General features: G+C 40.4%; 1 protein-coding gene across 9 annotated transcripts in view; it reads right to left on the bottom strand.

Moving 5' to 3' along the window:
• The window catches only part of TBC1D14 (TBC1 domain family member 14), an 830,696-nt gene that overhangs the window by 15,136 nt on the left and 798,625 nt on the right, over positions 1–16,935 (bottom strand). For all 9 annotated transcript variants that reach the window (XM_078678508.1, XM_078678510.1, XM_078678509.1 and 6 more), the window contains one exon: positions 13,069–13,327. In XM_078678508.1, coding sequence (XP_078534634.1) covers positions 13,069–13,327 — 259 coding nt within the window. The remainder of the gene's footprint in view (positions 1–13,068; positions 13,328–16,935) is intronic.

Genomic DNA, 16,935 nt, shown 5'->3' with positions numbered 1-16,935 from the left:
GTAGTTTGTGTAAATCTGTTCAGTAGTTTCAGAGATATTGACCAAAATCCAAATTTGTATATCTAGGGGCACTGATCTACACACTACAGCAGGGACCCGATTGGCTGCCCGTGAACTGACTTGGAAGTTGTGGTCATAATTTTATTTATCAAGAAACAGTCCCTGGGGCTGAAAATCTCTGCACAAAGTGATTAATGTGGTCAGGGTAGAGGTACCCTGACCACATGAGTGTGTTAGAGAGATCACAGACGGACTCAAAGGCCAATAAATTGCCATATAGTGTTTTTTGTCTCAACACGCAGGAATCCACGGATCCCCTGCAGAGCTCAATGTGACCCACATCCCTTGTGGAACCGCGAATCCTGACTCAGCTCAAAGGTCGCTCCCCCTTCCTCCACCACTCTGCAAATGCACCTCCTGGTGCACTACTGGTTGGGAGATGAAGTCCACTTGTATGGTGATAGTCCCTGGTGACCAAGAAACCCTCATGTTACATCCAGTAAGTTCCACAGAGCGTGATTGGTGTAAGGACTTCGGAGGCCCTGTCCCCTTTATCCACTCACTGTACAGACCCATACAGCCACTCAGACACCCACTCACAGACCCATAAAGCCACTCACACATAAACACAGCTACGCACACACCTACTCACAGACCCATACAGCCACTCAGACACCCACATAACCACTCACACACTCAGTCCCAACCTATTCAGTCATTTACAAAATAAACTTGGAAATTAACTTAATAAACCAAAGGCTACAGGGACGTTATAGTTAGGCTCAGGTTTCACTCGTACAAAACCAGTGAAATTCAGCAGTTATAGCTACCTGAGCTAAACTATAACATACGAACCAGCAATGCAGTGTTATGACCTCCTATATTAAATCACTGATGACATGATCGGTGACATCACTGATGACATCATCCCGTGCGCAAGCAGCTACCAGCTCATTTCTTCGCTCAGCAGCAGACAGTCCACCGGGGACCGACAATTCAACACCAGCCCACCCATCGGCGACGCCCGGCCGGCTCTTCGCACAACGCCGACTACCGCCTGCAAAGCTCTTTGCTCCCCGCGACCCTCTCCAACACAAAGGAAATACTTGGTACAATAGTTAAAAAGGTAAAACTTTAGCAGGACTAACCTGGGACAGTATCCAGCGCGTGTTTCATCACTGTTGGCCTGAACGTTTTATTTTGACCCAGTCCAGTGTGACCAGATAGCTGCGGTTTGGCTTTATGCTATTAGGTGCTATATTGCACCTAATTCTTTAAAAAGTCATAACTCTGGTTCTACCGATTGGATTTATGTTGCTTTGGTCTTTTTTAATTATTAAATCAAGCTATTTTTCTAAACTGGAGTGGGACCCTTTTGTGTGCTGTTTTCACTGTTAAACTGTTTTGCACAAGTACTTTACATATTGCCTCCAAATTAAGCCGGAATGCTCAGTGACAAGCTACCAGGTGGTGAGCACAGGTTAATTTGGGGTTTGCTTCTACCTTACCCTGACTAGGATTGTGGTTGTGGGCTTGACCAAAGCTCACACCTCAGTCAACCAGTAACCCAATTTTTAACAATGACATACACAAGAAATCTAAAAGTCAGCGTGAGTAATATTTCAGAAGTAACATTTAGTCATGGAGTTACAATTGTGCTGTTATTAGAATATGAAGAACAAGAATAAGTAAAGGCAATAGGTGTTAGGACTAAGTAAACAACTAATCGTTACATAAAAATAAATTATAAAAAATAAGGATTATAGTAGGCTGGAGTTCTCCCTATACTTTGATAAGAAACAAGTTCAAAAAGATCCCAAAAATCACATTGAAGTTGTGTGCATTAAGAAATTAGCTTATGAGGGTAAAGCATGAGAAAATGTAGGAAGAATTTGAGACGGAACTTACATTTAAAGAAAGTGCAGAAAGTGCGTTGAGGGACAGGCAATGCTATAAAGTGCCATCTAGATTATGCATGTAATTTATCAATCAGATAGGGGAGGAAAGGACGAAGGGATGAAGTGGATAAACAACTATCCATAAGTATTCAAAGAACTTTGTAAAATTAAAGGTATTCAACCTATAAAATAGTTTTAAGGATGGTAAGCAGATGGTACATAAGGTTCACAAAGTACCCTGAAGCCTAATGAATAAACAGATGGCAGAGTTGAAGAAATGGTGCATTTTAAAACATCTTTGAAGATAGAGAGTGCATTGTGGTTGGTGCCTGTGTCTTTGGTACGCAAGATGGGCAGATTGTTAAAACTGTGAGCCAACTTGAGTGACCTAAATCAAAACAATTGGGTGACCGCATAACTTTTGAAATTAAATCAGATGTTTCACGGATCGCTCTAAATAAGCAGTGGGTTTTGGGGAAAAGGATACATCCACTATGGAAGTTGGGGGCCACAGTTCAGCAGAAGTTTCCTGCCGCTCTTAGAGTGATGCATAATAGTAAGATGTACCACTTCAGGTGCCACAAAGAGATTGATGATTTTATTAAAAGTATTACTTTTATCAGCAGTATTTAGATCTGAAGCCAAAGGATGAAAATAGCAGCATTCTGCATTTTCTTTCAACCTATGACCATTCTCTTTACTCTTGCCCTCCTCTTAATTTTTTCAAATCATAAAGGAAGTATTTGGCCCCTAATTTTCTTGATATTAATGTGCACTTTGTTAGTAGTGCTCCATAAGGAAGTAGGCTATGAGGAAGACAGGGCAGGTTCTCTAGGGGTGGAGGTAGTAGCAAGGTCACTGGGTGAGGAGCATTGGGGAAAAAAGATAAAAAGAACCTCAGGTGCTTCAGGTTCCTCAGACACGCTGTTATCTGTTAGACATCTTATCCATGGGTACATTTTCGTTCTAGAAGGGGGGGGAGGGGTTTGAGATATAGCTGTCCACATAAAAATTTTATCCTGGAACATAAATGGTTTGTGGGTGAAAGACAGACGAGGAAGATTTCTGCAATACTAAAAAAATAAACCTCATCCCATATTATTTTGCAGGAGATCCACTTAACAGAGAGAATGCATGGATGTGTATAAACGAAGAAAATGGATAAATCAATTGGTTTGTACAGGCCACAATACTAACAAGAGGGGAGTGGCCAAAGAGAGATTGCTGTGGCTAAAGCAGGGAGATGGGTCATCACAAAGTTAGCAGGGCGTGACCAGAATAATAACCTGGTGGCTATTCTGGTCCAAATGTGGATGATGTAGGACTTTTTAGGGAACCGTTAGCAATTCTGCTCAATTTTTCAGACCCCCATTATAATGAAAGGCAACTTCAATGTTGCCCTAGATAGATTGGTAAAACGTAAATCAATAACTAACATGAAAATGTTAGATCAAATTAAACTCTTGAAGAAGCAGATGAGGATATGTGATATATGGAGGGTGAGGGCAGGATCCAAAAGAGGATTCACTTACAACAAAAATATGGCCATCAGTCTAGAATTGATGATCTTTTAGTCTACCAGAGCAAAACGAGACCGGTTCAAGAGGTTAAACATATATGGGCCCATATTTCACACTACTCCGCAGTGTCTCTAGCTCTGATCCCAGACAGTAGGGTGGAGCAGAGGAGGTGGACAATGGCCCGTACTCTTCTGCTTGATGAGGTGGCTGTAAAAGTACTCCGAATTGAGATAGAGGATTTTTTCCGCATTAATTTAGGTGCGACCTCTTTCTGAATGGTTTGGGACACTTACAAAGCCTTTTTAACCGCATGCGTGCGGGCGGAATTCCGCCCGTACGCTGGGAATCTGTAAAGTGCACTTTACATGACGAGCTGGGCTCGTCATGAGCGTGCGAGGAGGCTACCTCATGACGAGCCCAGCTCGTCATGAGCGTCGAAGGGGTTAAAAGGGATATTACTAGCTTAGTCTTGTTTAAAAGGAAAGCATACATTAGAGAGGTTAATGAACTGGAGCCTAAAATACGGGAGGTAGAGGCGAAATGGTTTCAATCAACATAACACCATGTGGGATAGAAAATCTACAGACCTCTTTGCAAAACATAAAAGTTAAGTTAGCGGCAATGGTGGTAGATAAAGTTAAAAAGAGGTGGGTAGCTAGCAAGTAAAGTCATTTTGAGTATGGAGAAAACTGTGGTAGGCTATCAATCTGGAAAGCAAAAGTAGACTTGGAGACCTTTTTTTGAAGAATTATATCATGAAGACTTAGTGACTATAAAAGAAGGGGTGAAGACCTGGTTACAAAAAGAATGTATAGGCACATTGAATGAAGTTAAAAACTTCTATCTCAATAGTAATATAAACCCCCTACAGGTTAAGCAAGCAATTCAGTCTGGTAAGCTAGGAAAGGCAGCTGGCCCCGATGGCCTACCACATTAAGTATATAAAGTCCTGACTGATACTCTGTTGCTAGTTCTCACAAATGTATTTGGGGAGTAGTTTCCCCCTATAGGTGTAATGGCCGGTAAATAAAAGGTTGCTCTCTATGCAGATGATCTTATGATCTATACATCCGACCTACAGGACGCGTTGCCGATTATTGAGAGACTGGCGCTACGCTTTGGCCAGGTGGCAGGATATTCTGTAAATAACCTAAAGACAGAAATTAGGTTTGGAACCTGACAGGGGAGAATATTATGAAACTCCCAGAAGTGAACTTTCTAAGAGGTATGACAGAGGCATGTAAATTGATGATGAGCGAGGACGAGCTGGGCTCATTTACCACTTACCATATATGGGAGAATATATCCGGTTTATGTCTATTTTGGCCAATTTCACATTTCTATTTAATGAAATCCACCTACCTTTCAAGAAAGAATGGCTCGGTAGGATCAACAGCTTTATTTGGGCCTCAAAGGGGCCTGGAAGAAATTGCAAAGGAAAACAGAAAAGGGAGGATGACGCTCCCATATTTGCGATATTATGCCTGTGCATCCATGTTAAAGAATGGAAGGATGGTGTTAGGTAGTTTAAAAATCTCCAATATAGGCACTAAGTGCAAAGCTATGTTGAGGGACACTTGGGGTAGAGACTCTTGCTTTGCATACAAGTTTGGAGATCCTAAGAACTATAAGAAGGTGAGACTCACTGTATTACAAGGCATTGCCGAACTATGGTATGGCATTAAGAAGGCCACCAAACTCAAATATTGCAGCAAATTCATACCTCTTTGGGATTCTCCAGGCTCCCCCAAGTGGGTCAAAGATAAACTTAAAAGAGGCGGGTATTTAAAGGAGGGGCCAATTGTTCCAGGAAGGTAGGCTAGTATCATGGGACGCGCTATGTGAAATGAGGAATAATGTAATTTTAAAGTTTAACTACATCCAATTAAAAAGCTGGTCTCAGATGTCAAATGTAGAGATAGGAGGTTCAAATGAGTTGGAAGAGACAATAAACCAAGGGACACCAAAGAAGAAGGAAGTCTCAAGATGGTATTGGCGGACGATAGACTTGGCAGACGAAGATTCCATATTGCCAGAGAGTTGTGGAGAAAACACTCGCCGGAGTTTCAGTTAGATCATTTATGGCAAGTATATATGAATCTTTTTTACAGCACCATCAAGCCTGCCTATATAAGGAGGAACCATCTTTTTTCTCTCTCCTTAGGGCATATTGGAACCCCTACAGATTATCAAAGTTGGGGAAAGGTGTAACTGTGAGCTGCACGAAATGTGGGCTAGAAAAAGCTGACAACATTCATATGTTTGAGGACTGCATGGGAGTCCAAAATTTCTGGAATATTGTGAGTAATGCTCTAATTGACATTCTTGACTAAAAGTTCAGATAAGCCTATCTCTTGTCATGTTTGGTACCCAGGAAAGGCAGGCCAAAATTAATAAGGATGGAGTGAAATTGCTATTCTATATGATCCTCTTGACCCGAAGGGAGATATGTAGGAAATGGCTGCCACCTAATCCTCCACCAACTTATGTTGATTGGCCAAGATCATTGAATATAATTTTAAAATGGATACTGCAGACCTGAAAAGTAGAAGGAATACGTTCTGAGCATCACTGGCAAGGTGGTTAGAACGAGAGGGGTAATTGGCATAATTTGTACAAAAGGTGGAAGTTTATAGATCTGTCCCATGATTGCACCTACCCGCTTCTCTTGCACTTCGTTACCTGGTGGATAGCGATAGTATAAAGAAGAAAAAGCAAACTATGCCATGGGTGCGGTGGCTCCTCTAAGACAACGGTGAAAACATAGTAAGATCTTAGAACTATAACCGGAGGTGAATGAGGACAACCCCCCCCCTTCTGCCCCCCCCCCAAAACTATTTGGCGAAAAACCAGCCACTTCCGAACATAAAAGAAATGTTGGTCACTTTAAAGGATATTAGTGTGTTTACCTAAATAGATGTTTGAGCAGCATATCAAACAAAGTTAACTCACCAATCTTGGCATCTCACCTAATTTATAAGAGATGAGGATGTCTATTGCTATAAGCGCGTACCATTTGGTTGGGCATCGGCATCCACAGTGTTTCAAAGAGATATCGTCACTCCTATTAAAAGACTGATTCTGTGTGGAATTCTTACGCAATGATATCTTGGTATGGCGCACCGATAGAGAACAACATACTGAGAGATTAAAAGATGTACCACTTTAAAGGAAAATGGAATGATGCTGAAAAAGGAAAAATATAGGTTTGCTGAAGATGGCATTAATTACCTAGGACATCAAGTATCTAGTAAATATGTAGAACCCAAGAAAAGTTTGTTTAGAGCAACTGAGGAAGCACCACGCAAAACTAATAGGAGGCAACTGAGGTCTGTCCATGGGCTAGCAAATTATTATTAAGATAACTTTGCGTGATCTTAGGAAAATGAATACTAGCTGTGTGAAGTGCAAATGTGAGAATGCTTTTAATGAAATCAGGAAAGATTCTTTTCTGATAAGAACACTTGTTATTGTTTTGTTTTTATTTTAGCAAAAATACCAAGAATGTACACCCTTTACTGGTCTCCACAGGGAACCCTTAACAAAGAACCATATAAATCTCTATGCCCAGCTGTTACCTTCCACCCCTCCTTAAACACAATCCCCATCCAGTACATTTTAGGACAACCATTTTCCCCACACCGTAGCACGTTTTTGGGGAACCCAAGGGCTATATAAATCAATCAATCGATGTTGATAGTGCAGCTAATCACTCGGACGAATACCAGTTTTTTTTTTTTAGTAAAGTTGAAGACTACATAGTGAAGAGCATTGTAGGTGAACTTAAGAGTATAGCCAGATTGCCAATGACCTGACATTGGTGAAATGTGTGGTAAAATGGTTAGAGTAGTAGGTAAGGCCAAAGGTGATGTCTTCTTTAGTTGGTGCATGTGGGCCACATTGCAATCCATGCTATGAAAAGAAAAAAAGAAAGTGGAGGATTTTTCTTACAGCTTAGACAAAGCTGTGGAACACTATGAGTGGGATTGCAATTCCTGCATTCTGAGTGAGAAGTCCCTACACACAAGTCTATCACCAGTTTAGATAGTTGAGGCCCCTATTTTACCTTGGTGAAAATTGCATTTGATGTTTGAGCATCATTTGAGGTGCTGACAGAAACCGCAAAGTATGCAACAGTAAAGATCAACTATATGTTAAAATGTCAAATTTGCTGAGTCTTACAATACCAAGAATTTAACAGGGTTTATGGAACATGTCTTCAAGACGGAAGGATGCACGAATGAACTTGTGCCAGTCAATGGCTCCCAACAGTGTCAGGAGAAATGGAGTACTATATCAAAACAATTTGTATCGAACTGATAAGGGTGCTAAACCTTAGAGTTAAGGAAAAATGGGAGGCCAGCCAACTGGCGCATTTTGAGTATGGGGAAGGGACAGGCAAACTGTGGGCATGGAAAGCGAGGAAAGATCGAGCTCGAAATCTGATTAAGGAAGTGAAAGTGGGTGACCATTTGGTTACTGATAATAAGGAAATTATGGGAGCTTTTCACAGGTACTTTGAGGAGATATACAGGAAAGATCTTGAACCAGATATTCAGGCAGTGGACAAATGGGTTAAGGTGTTGAAACAAGTAACAGAAGAGTTTCGGGATGGTTTAAATCGTGAAATCTCCCAGGGAGAAGTAGAACTGGTAATTAAGCAAGTAAAGAAAGGGAAGGCTCCGGGCCCTGACGGGCTGCCTGCAGAGGTCTACAAGGCTCTGTTAATGAGTTTAGCACCTATATTGACTCAAGTGTTCAATGATGTTTTTAAGGGGAGGGCTGCCCTTCCGCAATCATGGAACGAGGCAAATATTATAGTATTACCAAAACTGGGTAAGCCACCCAAATATTTGGACTCATATAGACCAATTTCACTTTTAAATAGTGATTATAAGCTCTTCGCGAAGATCATGGCAGACAGGCTTGGGAAGGTCATCCCCTACTAAATACAGGATGATCAGAAGGGCTTTATCAAGGGCAGGTATTTGAAGGAGCTAACTTTCTCTCTTATAAGGAGTATAGATGTTACTTCTATTCATAATCTTCCCTTGGCGGTCATCGCGTTAGATGCCGCCAAGGCATTTGACCGGGTTAATTGGATATACTTAAGTGCTTTGATAAAACATCTTAACCTGGGTCCACATTTTAGTTCAGCATTGGCACAAATATATCAAGCTCGCACATCTAAGGTATTAGTGAATGGAATATTAACTCAGCCAATAAAAATAATGAGAGGCACGAGACAAGGGTGCCTCCTGTCCCCACTTTTATTTGACCTTTACATTGAACCCCTAGCCTGCAGAATCAGAGAAGCAGAGAGGATCCCACCTTTTACATTCCAGGGATGGGCTAAGAAGATTGGGCTATACGCCGATGATATAGTCATTTCCACTTCAAACCAGCACCAATCGATGGAATGCCTAAAAGGAATAACACAAGAATTTGGGAAAGTTTCGGGATATTCTATAAATGCTGAGAAGACTGAGGTCATGGCTTGGAACATGCAGCCAGGGGGTATAGAATGTAAATCAGAGATTTGCTATCTGGGGGTAATAATAACGCAAGATATAAGGCAGCTTACTAAAGTTAACTTTGACAAGGTCAGGAAAGAGATATCCGTTGCTCTGCGGGGGTGGGTGAACCTCCCGCTAACAATATTTGGCCGGGTTAACCTGGTGAAAATGATGATTGTACCCAAGATAACCTTTTTGTTTGATTCATTACCTCTTTTGTTTGAAAAAGAATGGCTTGCCAGGTTACAGAGCGAGATAGGGTCTTTTATTTGGACTTCAAAAGGGTCTCTCATATCATGGAAAAAGATCAGGAGGAAATTGTTGAAGGGTGGACTGGCGGCCCCGGATCTCCAGGCTTTTTTGTTGAAGAACTGTAGGATGATGCTGGACACCCTAGCGAGCTCGGACATTGGGAATATGCTGAGTGCTCTGCTAAAGATGGAGAACTTGAAGCAACAGGGGTTCATGTATAAATTTGCCGATCCCAAATTTTTCAAAAAGATAAAGTTAAAAGTGTTGAAGGATCTAGCAACGGTGTGGTTTAAAATCAGGAGGGCAACGAAAATACCATATTTTAGTTTTAGGGCAACAATTTGGGACATGCCAGGAGCCCCCCTCTGGACTAAAGATGCGTTGGCATTGGTGTTCAAGACTGAGGGGCCCCAGAGGTGGGGAGAACTCTTTGTAGAAGGGGATCTGCTACCCTGGAGGTATTGTGAAGAGGAGTGGGGGCACAAATTTTCAAGATTTAAATACCTACAGATCCAAAGTTGGGCGGCCGGCAAGGCAGATCTAATTGGACAGTATAATACGTTTGAAGAAAAGCTTGGGATGGAGAGGCCAATAAAAAAAAGTCGCATTATGGTATTGGTCGATCGTAGAGCTAGAAGATGGACCATTTACTTTGCCGGAGACCCTGTGGGGAGATTGCTTGCCGAAGATCGCAACAGCAGACCAATGGCAAGTAACTATGTTTACTTTATATAAAGTAGTTAAACCTGCAAACTTAAGGAGAAATCACTTGTTCACCCTCCACAGGGCATATTGGTCTCCCAAAAGACTCTCGAAGTTCAAGACTGGCGGAATGGTGGCATGCCCTAAATGTAACAGCTTAAACGAAGATGACTTACATATGTTTGCCACGTGCCCGGCGATAAAGACCTTCAGGGATGCCGTAAGTTCTTATTTATCAGCTGTACTTGCCCAGCAGATCGAGGTAAGCCCTGAACTAGTCATGTCAGGAATGTTGGACCTACAAGGTAAGGGCCTGGATGATAAAACAACATTTTTTTCTATGCTATATTGTTGGCCCGGAGAGAGATATGCAGAAACTGGGTTTCAACAGACCCTCCGACAGAGTTGAGTTGGTTAAGAGCGTTGAGTGCTATTGCTAGGTTGGATATTGTGGATCGGCAAAAGAAGAGATACAATTTTTGGACTCCTTTTCTGTTATTTTTTGGGTGTAGGGCGGGTTTGTAACGGTAAAGGTAAAGGTGTTTCTGAAGTCCTATGATTAAGCTTTCTCAGATCTCAGCGGGTAAAAGTCTTGTGGAAGACCGAGAAAGGTGGTATACTTCCTCCTAAGAGCTAAGAAAACCCCTCATATGAGATAAGTTGCCCTAGGGCGGTACCGCGAAACTCAGGGGCGAAGAGATGGCAAATGAGGACAAAGAAAAAAAAAAGAAAAAAAAAATTATTGTATCAAGCACATTAAGACTGCCTTACATCAAATACGAAGTAATGGCTTGGTGGAATGCCAGAATTGAGTCCAAGAACAGTTGCAGTTATACTTGGTGAATGCCTTGAAGTGAAGAGACGGTGAAAAACATATTATGGGCTAGCAGAACCACCATCCATACCAATACAAGAGTGCCACTGAACAGAGATAGAAGAGTTCATGCCAAAAACCAGGAGTACATTTGATTGCCAAAGACTGGGGACAGGAAAGGCTGGAAATAATGATGATTTAGAGTGTAGTACTGTGGCTAATCAAGGTAATGAGTGTGGTAAAGAGCAATCAAAAATCTGTTATATCTTCTCCTAAAGTGGGGCAGAGACTGAAGTATTCGAAGGATTAGATTAGTGAGAGAGGCTATGGTAGTCCTCATTCTAGTGTTAGCTTATCCATCAGTATGTATGTTAATGTTTCTTTAAACACTTCGCCTCATCCCCAATGTTCAACTTTGTTTTTAACATTACGAGGTGATGTTGTCCATTTGCTCATTTCTTTTTCACCTTTTTTAGATTTTTCTAAAATGAAAGAAGCGAGAGAGTTTTAAAAGCACATAGCTCTTTTTAACAATCTTCCAAACCAGGTCTTCCATCACAAAAATATAGAAACGTGGTCCGGATATGCCCATAGACAGACGTTTTTAGTGATTAAAAATAATTTTACTCAATGATACTGCATAAGAGCAGAGGTACTCCATGACATTAATATCAAACAAGGCCCTATCAAGGATACACATTTGTAGGTGGCCTTTTACTTCATACACTTGTATTTTTATTTTTAAGTACTTTCTGTTCCAGTCTTGCCAGTAGGTGTAGGGGACACAAGTTGGCATTATTTCAAAGACAGAACATAAGAGTACCCTAATGATGATATTTCAACGTACACTTCAGCAATGGGTACCAATAGCAACATTTATCATTCATGATTCTAAGAGATCTCAGAAAAAAGAAAATATTACTCTCAAACTTAATACACATGTAATCTTTTAAATGTTATATGACCAGACAGAATACAGAGTTTCCTAAAACCTGAAACATGTCGAAAGGAGATGAAATCTGGTAATTCCTACAAAAGTAGCAAAAGCAAATTGTATTAAAATAGTTTTTTCCTATTAGGTCTTGCACTAGGTTTTCGGCTGAAGGGTGATGGATTTGGGCCTCTCTACTTTGTTATTTCTTAAAAAAAGAAAAGATTTGTTTTTAAGATTTAGTTTACATCCACAATAACATTTTATATTAACTTAGAAATGTCTACATCAGATGCCACGTTTATACCCATCAATATGTTATGGGGTTAATCTAGGAGAAACAGCAGGTTGTGAATTACTAGGTCTTAGAAGCGTGCCCCTTTAGTATAAAAATAAACGGATGGCAAAATAGCTTTAAACAAATGGCTTCCTTGTATGCCTGAGAAGCACAAGTGAGGTTTTCATATTTTATGCAAGTAGAAGGATCAAAAAAATTGCATACTTGTAAGCAATAAACAGATGCAAATAAAAACTTGTAACTTAAGTGAACTGAAAAATATTTCAAACGATATCACCAGTTACTTATACATTTCTAAAGTTGGCATTAGTGTTGGTGTTTCTTCATAGTGTGTTTTTTTCTAGTCACATCCATAAATCATCAGATTTACTCCAGCAGCAATTCAGTATTTTTTGCAGCCATCGTAACTAAACTGGCCAAACTGAACAAGATTATGTTTTCCCAAGCCACATACTGAATCCCACACGTAATATGGCCAGTTTATAAACATCACAATCTATATAATTACAGGAAAATATTTAAAAGTATATACAAAATTAAACTACATTTGCCACAGATTATTACTGCTAGTTTACGAGACATACAACTATCTGCAGTATTATCGATGGACTCAAACTTCTATTAAATTGTGCGACTATATTTTTTCATATCAGATTTTTTATAGTTGCAGATTAATTAATTTTAAAATTTGAAACACATTCAGAATGTTACCTTGATCTATGCGCCCTTCCTTTCATTCAAGCACAGTGGAGCTTTGTTATTTTGTTCCTCGTGTCAAAAGTTATATAGAAAACTAACTTGTACAGAATGCCGAGAAACTGAAAACATAATTGGATTTGCTGGGTGGCAACACATGCAACACGACTGCCAGAGAACAAGGAGTAGGGATTTTAGTCTATGTTTAGAATGCCATAACATTAACATAAAATCTGATAAAATATTAAAACAATGGGTGCTTGAAACTAAGTAATTTCCGTAACAGTATTTCTGAGTGTACATTTAGACCCTGTTCTTATTACCCAAATTATTGCTAATATTATATTAATATTTGTACACGTTACATTACCCTCCAATTCAGGTTTTACTAATGAAAACATATATACATCTTCGAGCTTAGGAAGCTTTAAGAAAGATTACCTGAGCCCATTTCTTATTCCGACTTTGCATTTGAATTGCAGCAATGCATATAAACAAGTCTTCTGAAGACAAATCCTCTGGTAGTTTAGTTAGGAACTGGGCTATGTGAATAAAATCCATTTTGGTCACAATGTCTTCAAAAAGTTTTAAGATTCCCAGGGCTGTGCGAAAAAGGAACTCTTCTCCATCACGACAGAAAACATCCCACACTCGACATGCCAAGTCTAGTGGTAAAGATTTGCTATACAAAGTGAAAATCCTGGAGAAAAAAAAATGAAAGGTTAAAGCACGATACCGAGCAATTGTATCACTGACAAAAACAATTGTTCTGGCTTTTCCATAGACTACATGTTTGGTGCTGCACTAGCGTGGAGTTGGTTTTGACAGGCTATTAATTTTAGGACTGCATGGTGTCTGATTGAGAAGCTGTATTTTGGAACTGAAGTTATCTCCTGCAGAGCCTCACGGAACTTTACAAGGGATTCACAAGTAGGGTGTGAATAAATAAAAAGTCTGTTAGATTGATGGGCATTATTGCCCTTGTCAATAATATGTCGAGTCTCTCTGATGAAAATGTTGATTCTTCCTTTGTTGTTATTTTTATTTTCAAATCTTTCTTTAAAGATTCCAATCTCAAATTTTAATTAAGTCGATAAGGTGTTTCTGGAGTTTATATGGGCTAAGAAAAAATCTCGAACAATTTTATCTATTTTACAATTTGATGTAGAACAGGGAGGTCTTGGAGTACCTCACTTAGCCACTTATTACCAGGATGCATTACTTAACCTTTTGTCCCCTCTCTCGAAGTTTAATAGTTTTTTAATTAATCACATGCTAAGGAAGAGTGCTATTAAATTACCAGTATTCTTGTGACAGGCAAAGTTACCAAACAAAACAAGATATAAGGTGGTAAATACACTATTAAACCGCATTCTGCGATTTCATAAAAATTACAATATTCCGCCATGCATGATGGAACAAGAACCTTATTGATTTAATGCTCACAAAAATCGCTCAGGAAACTAACTGCAGGTTTAGTAGACAGGAATGGATAAGAGTCTGTAAGCTTGGCCAAGGGGGACTGAGAGCAGCTGCCTTCAAAGAATGTCCTTCCTGTCTAGATGGGTGGCCTATTACACTCCGTCTAGGTTTCATAAATTTATTTATTTATTTATTTATTTATTGATATATATTTTATAAAGTGCTTGGTTACACTAGCAAGTGTGTTCCTGTGCTGGTTGCTACAGATGCTTCATAAAAGTCTAAGGCAATATGTTTTAGGTCTGGCACTAGTCTTTGGGGAAGAGGACTGTTTTCAGGTCTTTTAGAAAGATGGACTCAGAGGATTCCAGACGCAGCTTTTCTGGTAACTTGTTCCATATCCTTGTGGTCATGACTCTAAAGGATTTTCCACCCATCCTAGCTCTTTTTGCCTTTGGGACCTGCACTTGCCCAGTGCCGCGTGATCGTAGCTGGCGGGTCGGCTCATACCGTTTCATAAGGCCATGCAGATACCTCGGGCCTCTTCCATGAAGGATGCGATGTCCTACACAGAGGGCCTTAAAAGTCACTCGTTCCTTAATCGGGAGCCAATGTAGGGTCCTCAGTGCATTTTGTGCTGATGCCCTTCTGGGCAATTGTAGGATCAGGCGGGCAGCTGCATTCTGTATACGTTGCAGTCTCGAGAAGCATTTTACGCTGGTCCTAAGATACAGTACATTTCCATAGTCCAGCCTGGATGTTATTAGGGTATGGACCAGGGTCTGGCGTACCGACATTGGCATAAGGTCCAGCGTTTTTCTAAGGACCCGCAGTATACCAAAACAGGTGCCTGCCACTTGTTTGGTTTGGTGGTCGAACGATAAGTTTTTATCTAGTCATATCCCTAGGTTCTTCACTAGACTGCTGGGTGTGGGTAGTTCACCCAGTTCGTCCGGTAACCAAGCTGATGTCCACACTGATGGGGATTTGCCTACAATCAATACCTCCGTCTTATTCCCATTAAGTCGGAGGCAGTTGTCCGCCATCCACTTTGCCACCTCCTGCATACAGGTCATGAAATTGATGGCACATTGCGCCTCTGGTTGCGTCAAGGTCACAATCAATTGCGTGTCGTCTGCGTACGACACTGTCTCAACCCCAAATTTGTCTGTGATCACTCCAACTGGGGCCAAATACAAGTTGAATAAGGTGGGGCTGAGACTGGAACCATGAGGCACTCCCTGTTTGAGTTTAATTTCTTTGGACCTGAACTGGCCCTGTGCGACCTGGAAGGTGCGATCAGTTAGGAATGATTGAAGCCATTCCCAAGCTTTTCCTCTCACCCACCTTTTTTTAGACATTGTAGCAGTGTGTGATGAGCTACAGTGTCAAAGGCGGCACTGAGATCGAGGAGAATTAGTGCCGCCGTCTGTCCTTCGTCTACGTCTAAATGGTTCCCTACGCTACCAAATGACTGTTTTAGATGTAATCTGCCAGAGGCAGGGGACTGGACATATTTCTTTCACTTGTTTGAAACTACAACACTTTTGGGAAGAGGTTTTGGGGTTTATTAGTAGTTGTTTTTCATTCGATATTCTTCCATCAGCATCGCTGGCGCTATTTGGCTTCTCCTACATAGTTAATCAGCTCTCACTATATGAGCAATTTTTTGTGTCCCTTGCCATAGCAGTAGCCAGATCTTTAATTTGACAAAATTGGAGATCTCAGAAACTACCTATACTGACTTTGTGGCTACAAAAGATGCAGTGGACTTACAAATTCGAGGAGGTCTCCGCAAAAAAGATAGGGGCGGTGCGGAAATTTGAGATCATATGGAAGGGCTATGTAATAATTACACAAATAAATACTATATGATTTATTACTGTGGAATTTTAAGGCGCAGATTGTAATTATATAGGTTTTTAGGTTGGGGTCACATGCCATCATAGATTTGATGTCAAGAATGCTGGTTTTATACATCATGTAAAAAGGAGCATGAACTCACGTTTTCTTTTACTATGCACTTTAAATATGGGACTAATATGCAATAGGTTTTTATCTTTTCTTCCACTTAGTTTACATTGTGGATCATATTTATTATGCACTAGTGGACTATGAAATTTGTTAAACTTATTGTCTATTTATTATATGTGTTTGGAGAGTCTGCAAATTCTTCTGTACTATGTCTGTTCTTTACGCTCAATAAAAAATATATATCTATATAAAAAAAAAAAGAGTAGGATGTGATGTGCTGACAGAGATTAGTCTCACATTTAAGGTGTGAAAGTGCCAATCCAAGCAACTTTAGAATCCCTTCCTCTTGTCATTCCGACCCACACAGGGGCCCTAATGGCATCACGTGATTGTCCACAGAACCAGTATCTCTCACAAACCATTCTAGGGTTACCTACTTACCTTACCTCAGAATGCTGTTCAGCTAGTTGTTTTAACAACTCTCAATCCTACTGGTAAATTCCACTAGGTGTCAAACTGCCATTATTGCATTAAATTAGGTAATCTTGTAACTGCACCAACAAGCTTCAGCAGGCTTCTCTAAAACGACCTCAATATTCTGGCAACATCAGGATGAGCAATAAACTTTTCCCCAATACTTTCATAATATTTCACTCCAAAGAGTCAATGATGGGAATGAACAAGTTACTTATCTTCTGTAACATTCTTGCTGGTAGAAAGTAACAAACTGCAGATTCCTCACCTTTTGAATATTCCCCAGGCGTCAGATTGGATCTGGAAACTTTTCAGCAGTAAATTTGCACACCAGTAGGTGGCGTCATTCCACTCTAGAAATGACACACGAAACAGGCACCACTCCCGCACACTGTCAGTTGTTTTAAAGAGGCAGAGCCTCAACAGCAAAATGGTTGT

Source organism: Lissotriton helveticus, chromosome 2_2 (genome assembly GCF_964261635.1).
Source record: "Lissotriton helveticus chromosome 2_2, aLisHel1.1, whole genome shotgun sequence".
NCBI classification, from domain to species: domain Eukaryota; kingdom Metazoa; phylum Chordata; class Amphibia; order Caudata; family Salamandridae; genus Lissotriton; species Lissotriton helveticus.
This window is presented reverse-complemented; position numbering and strand designations above follow the sequence as displayed.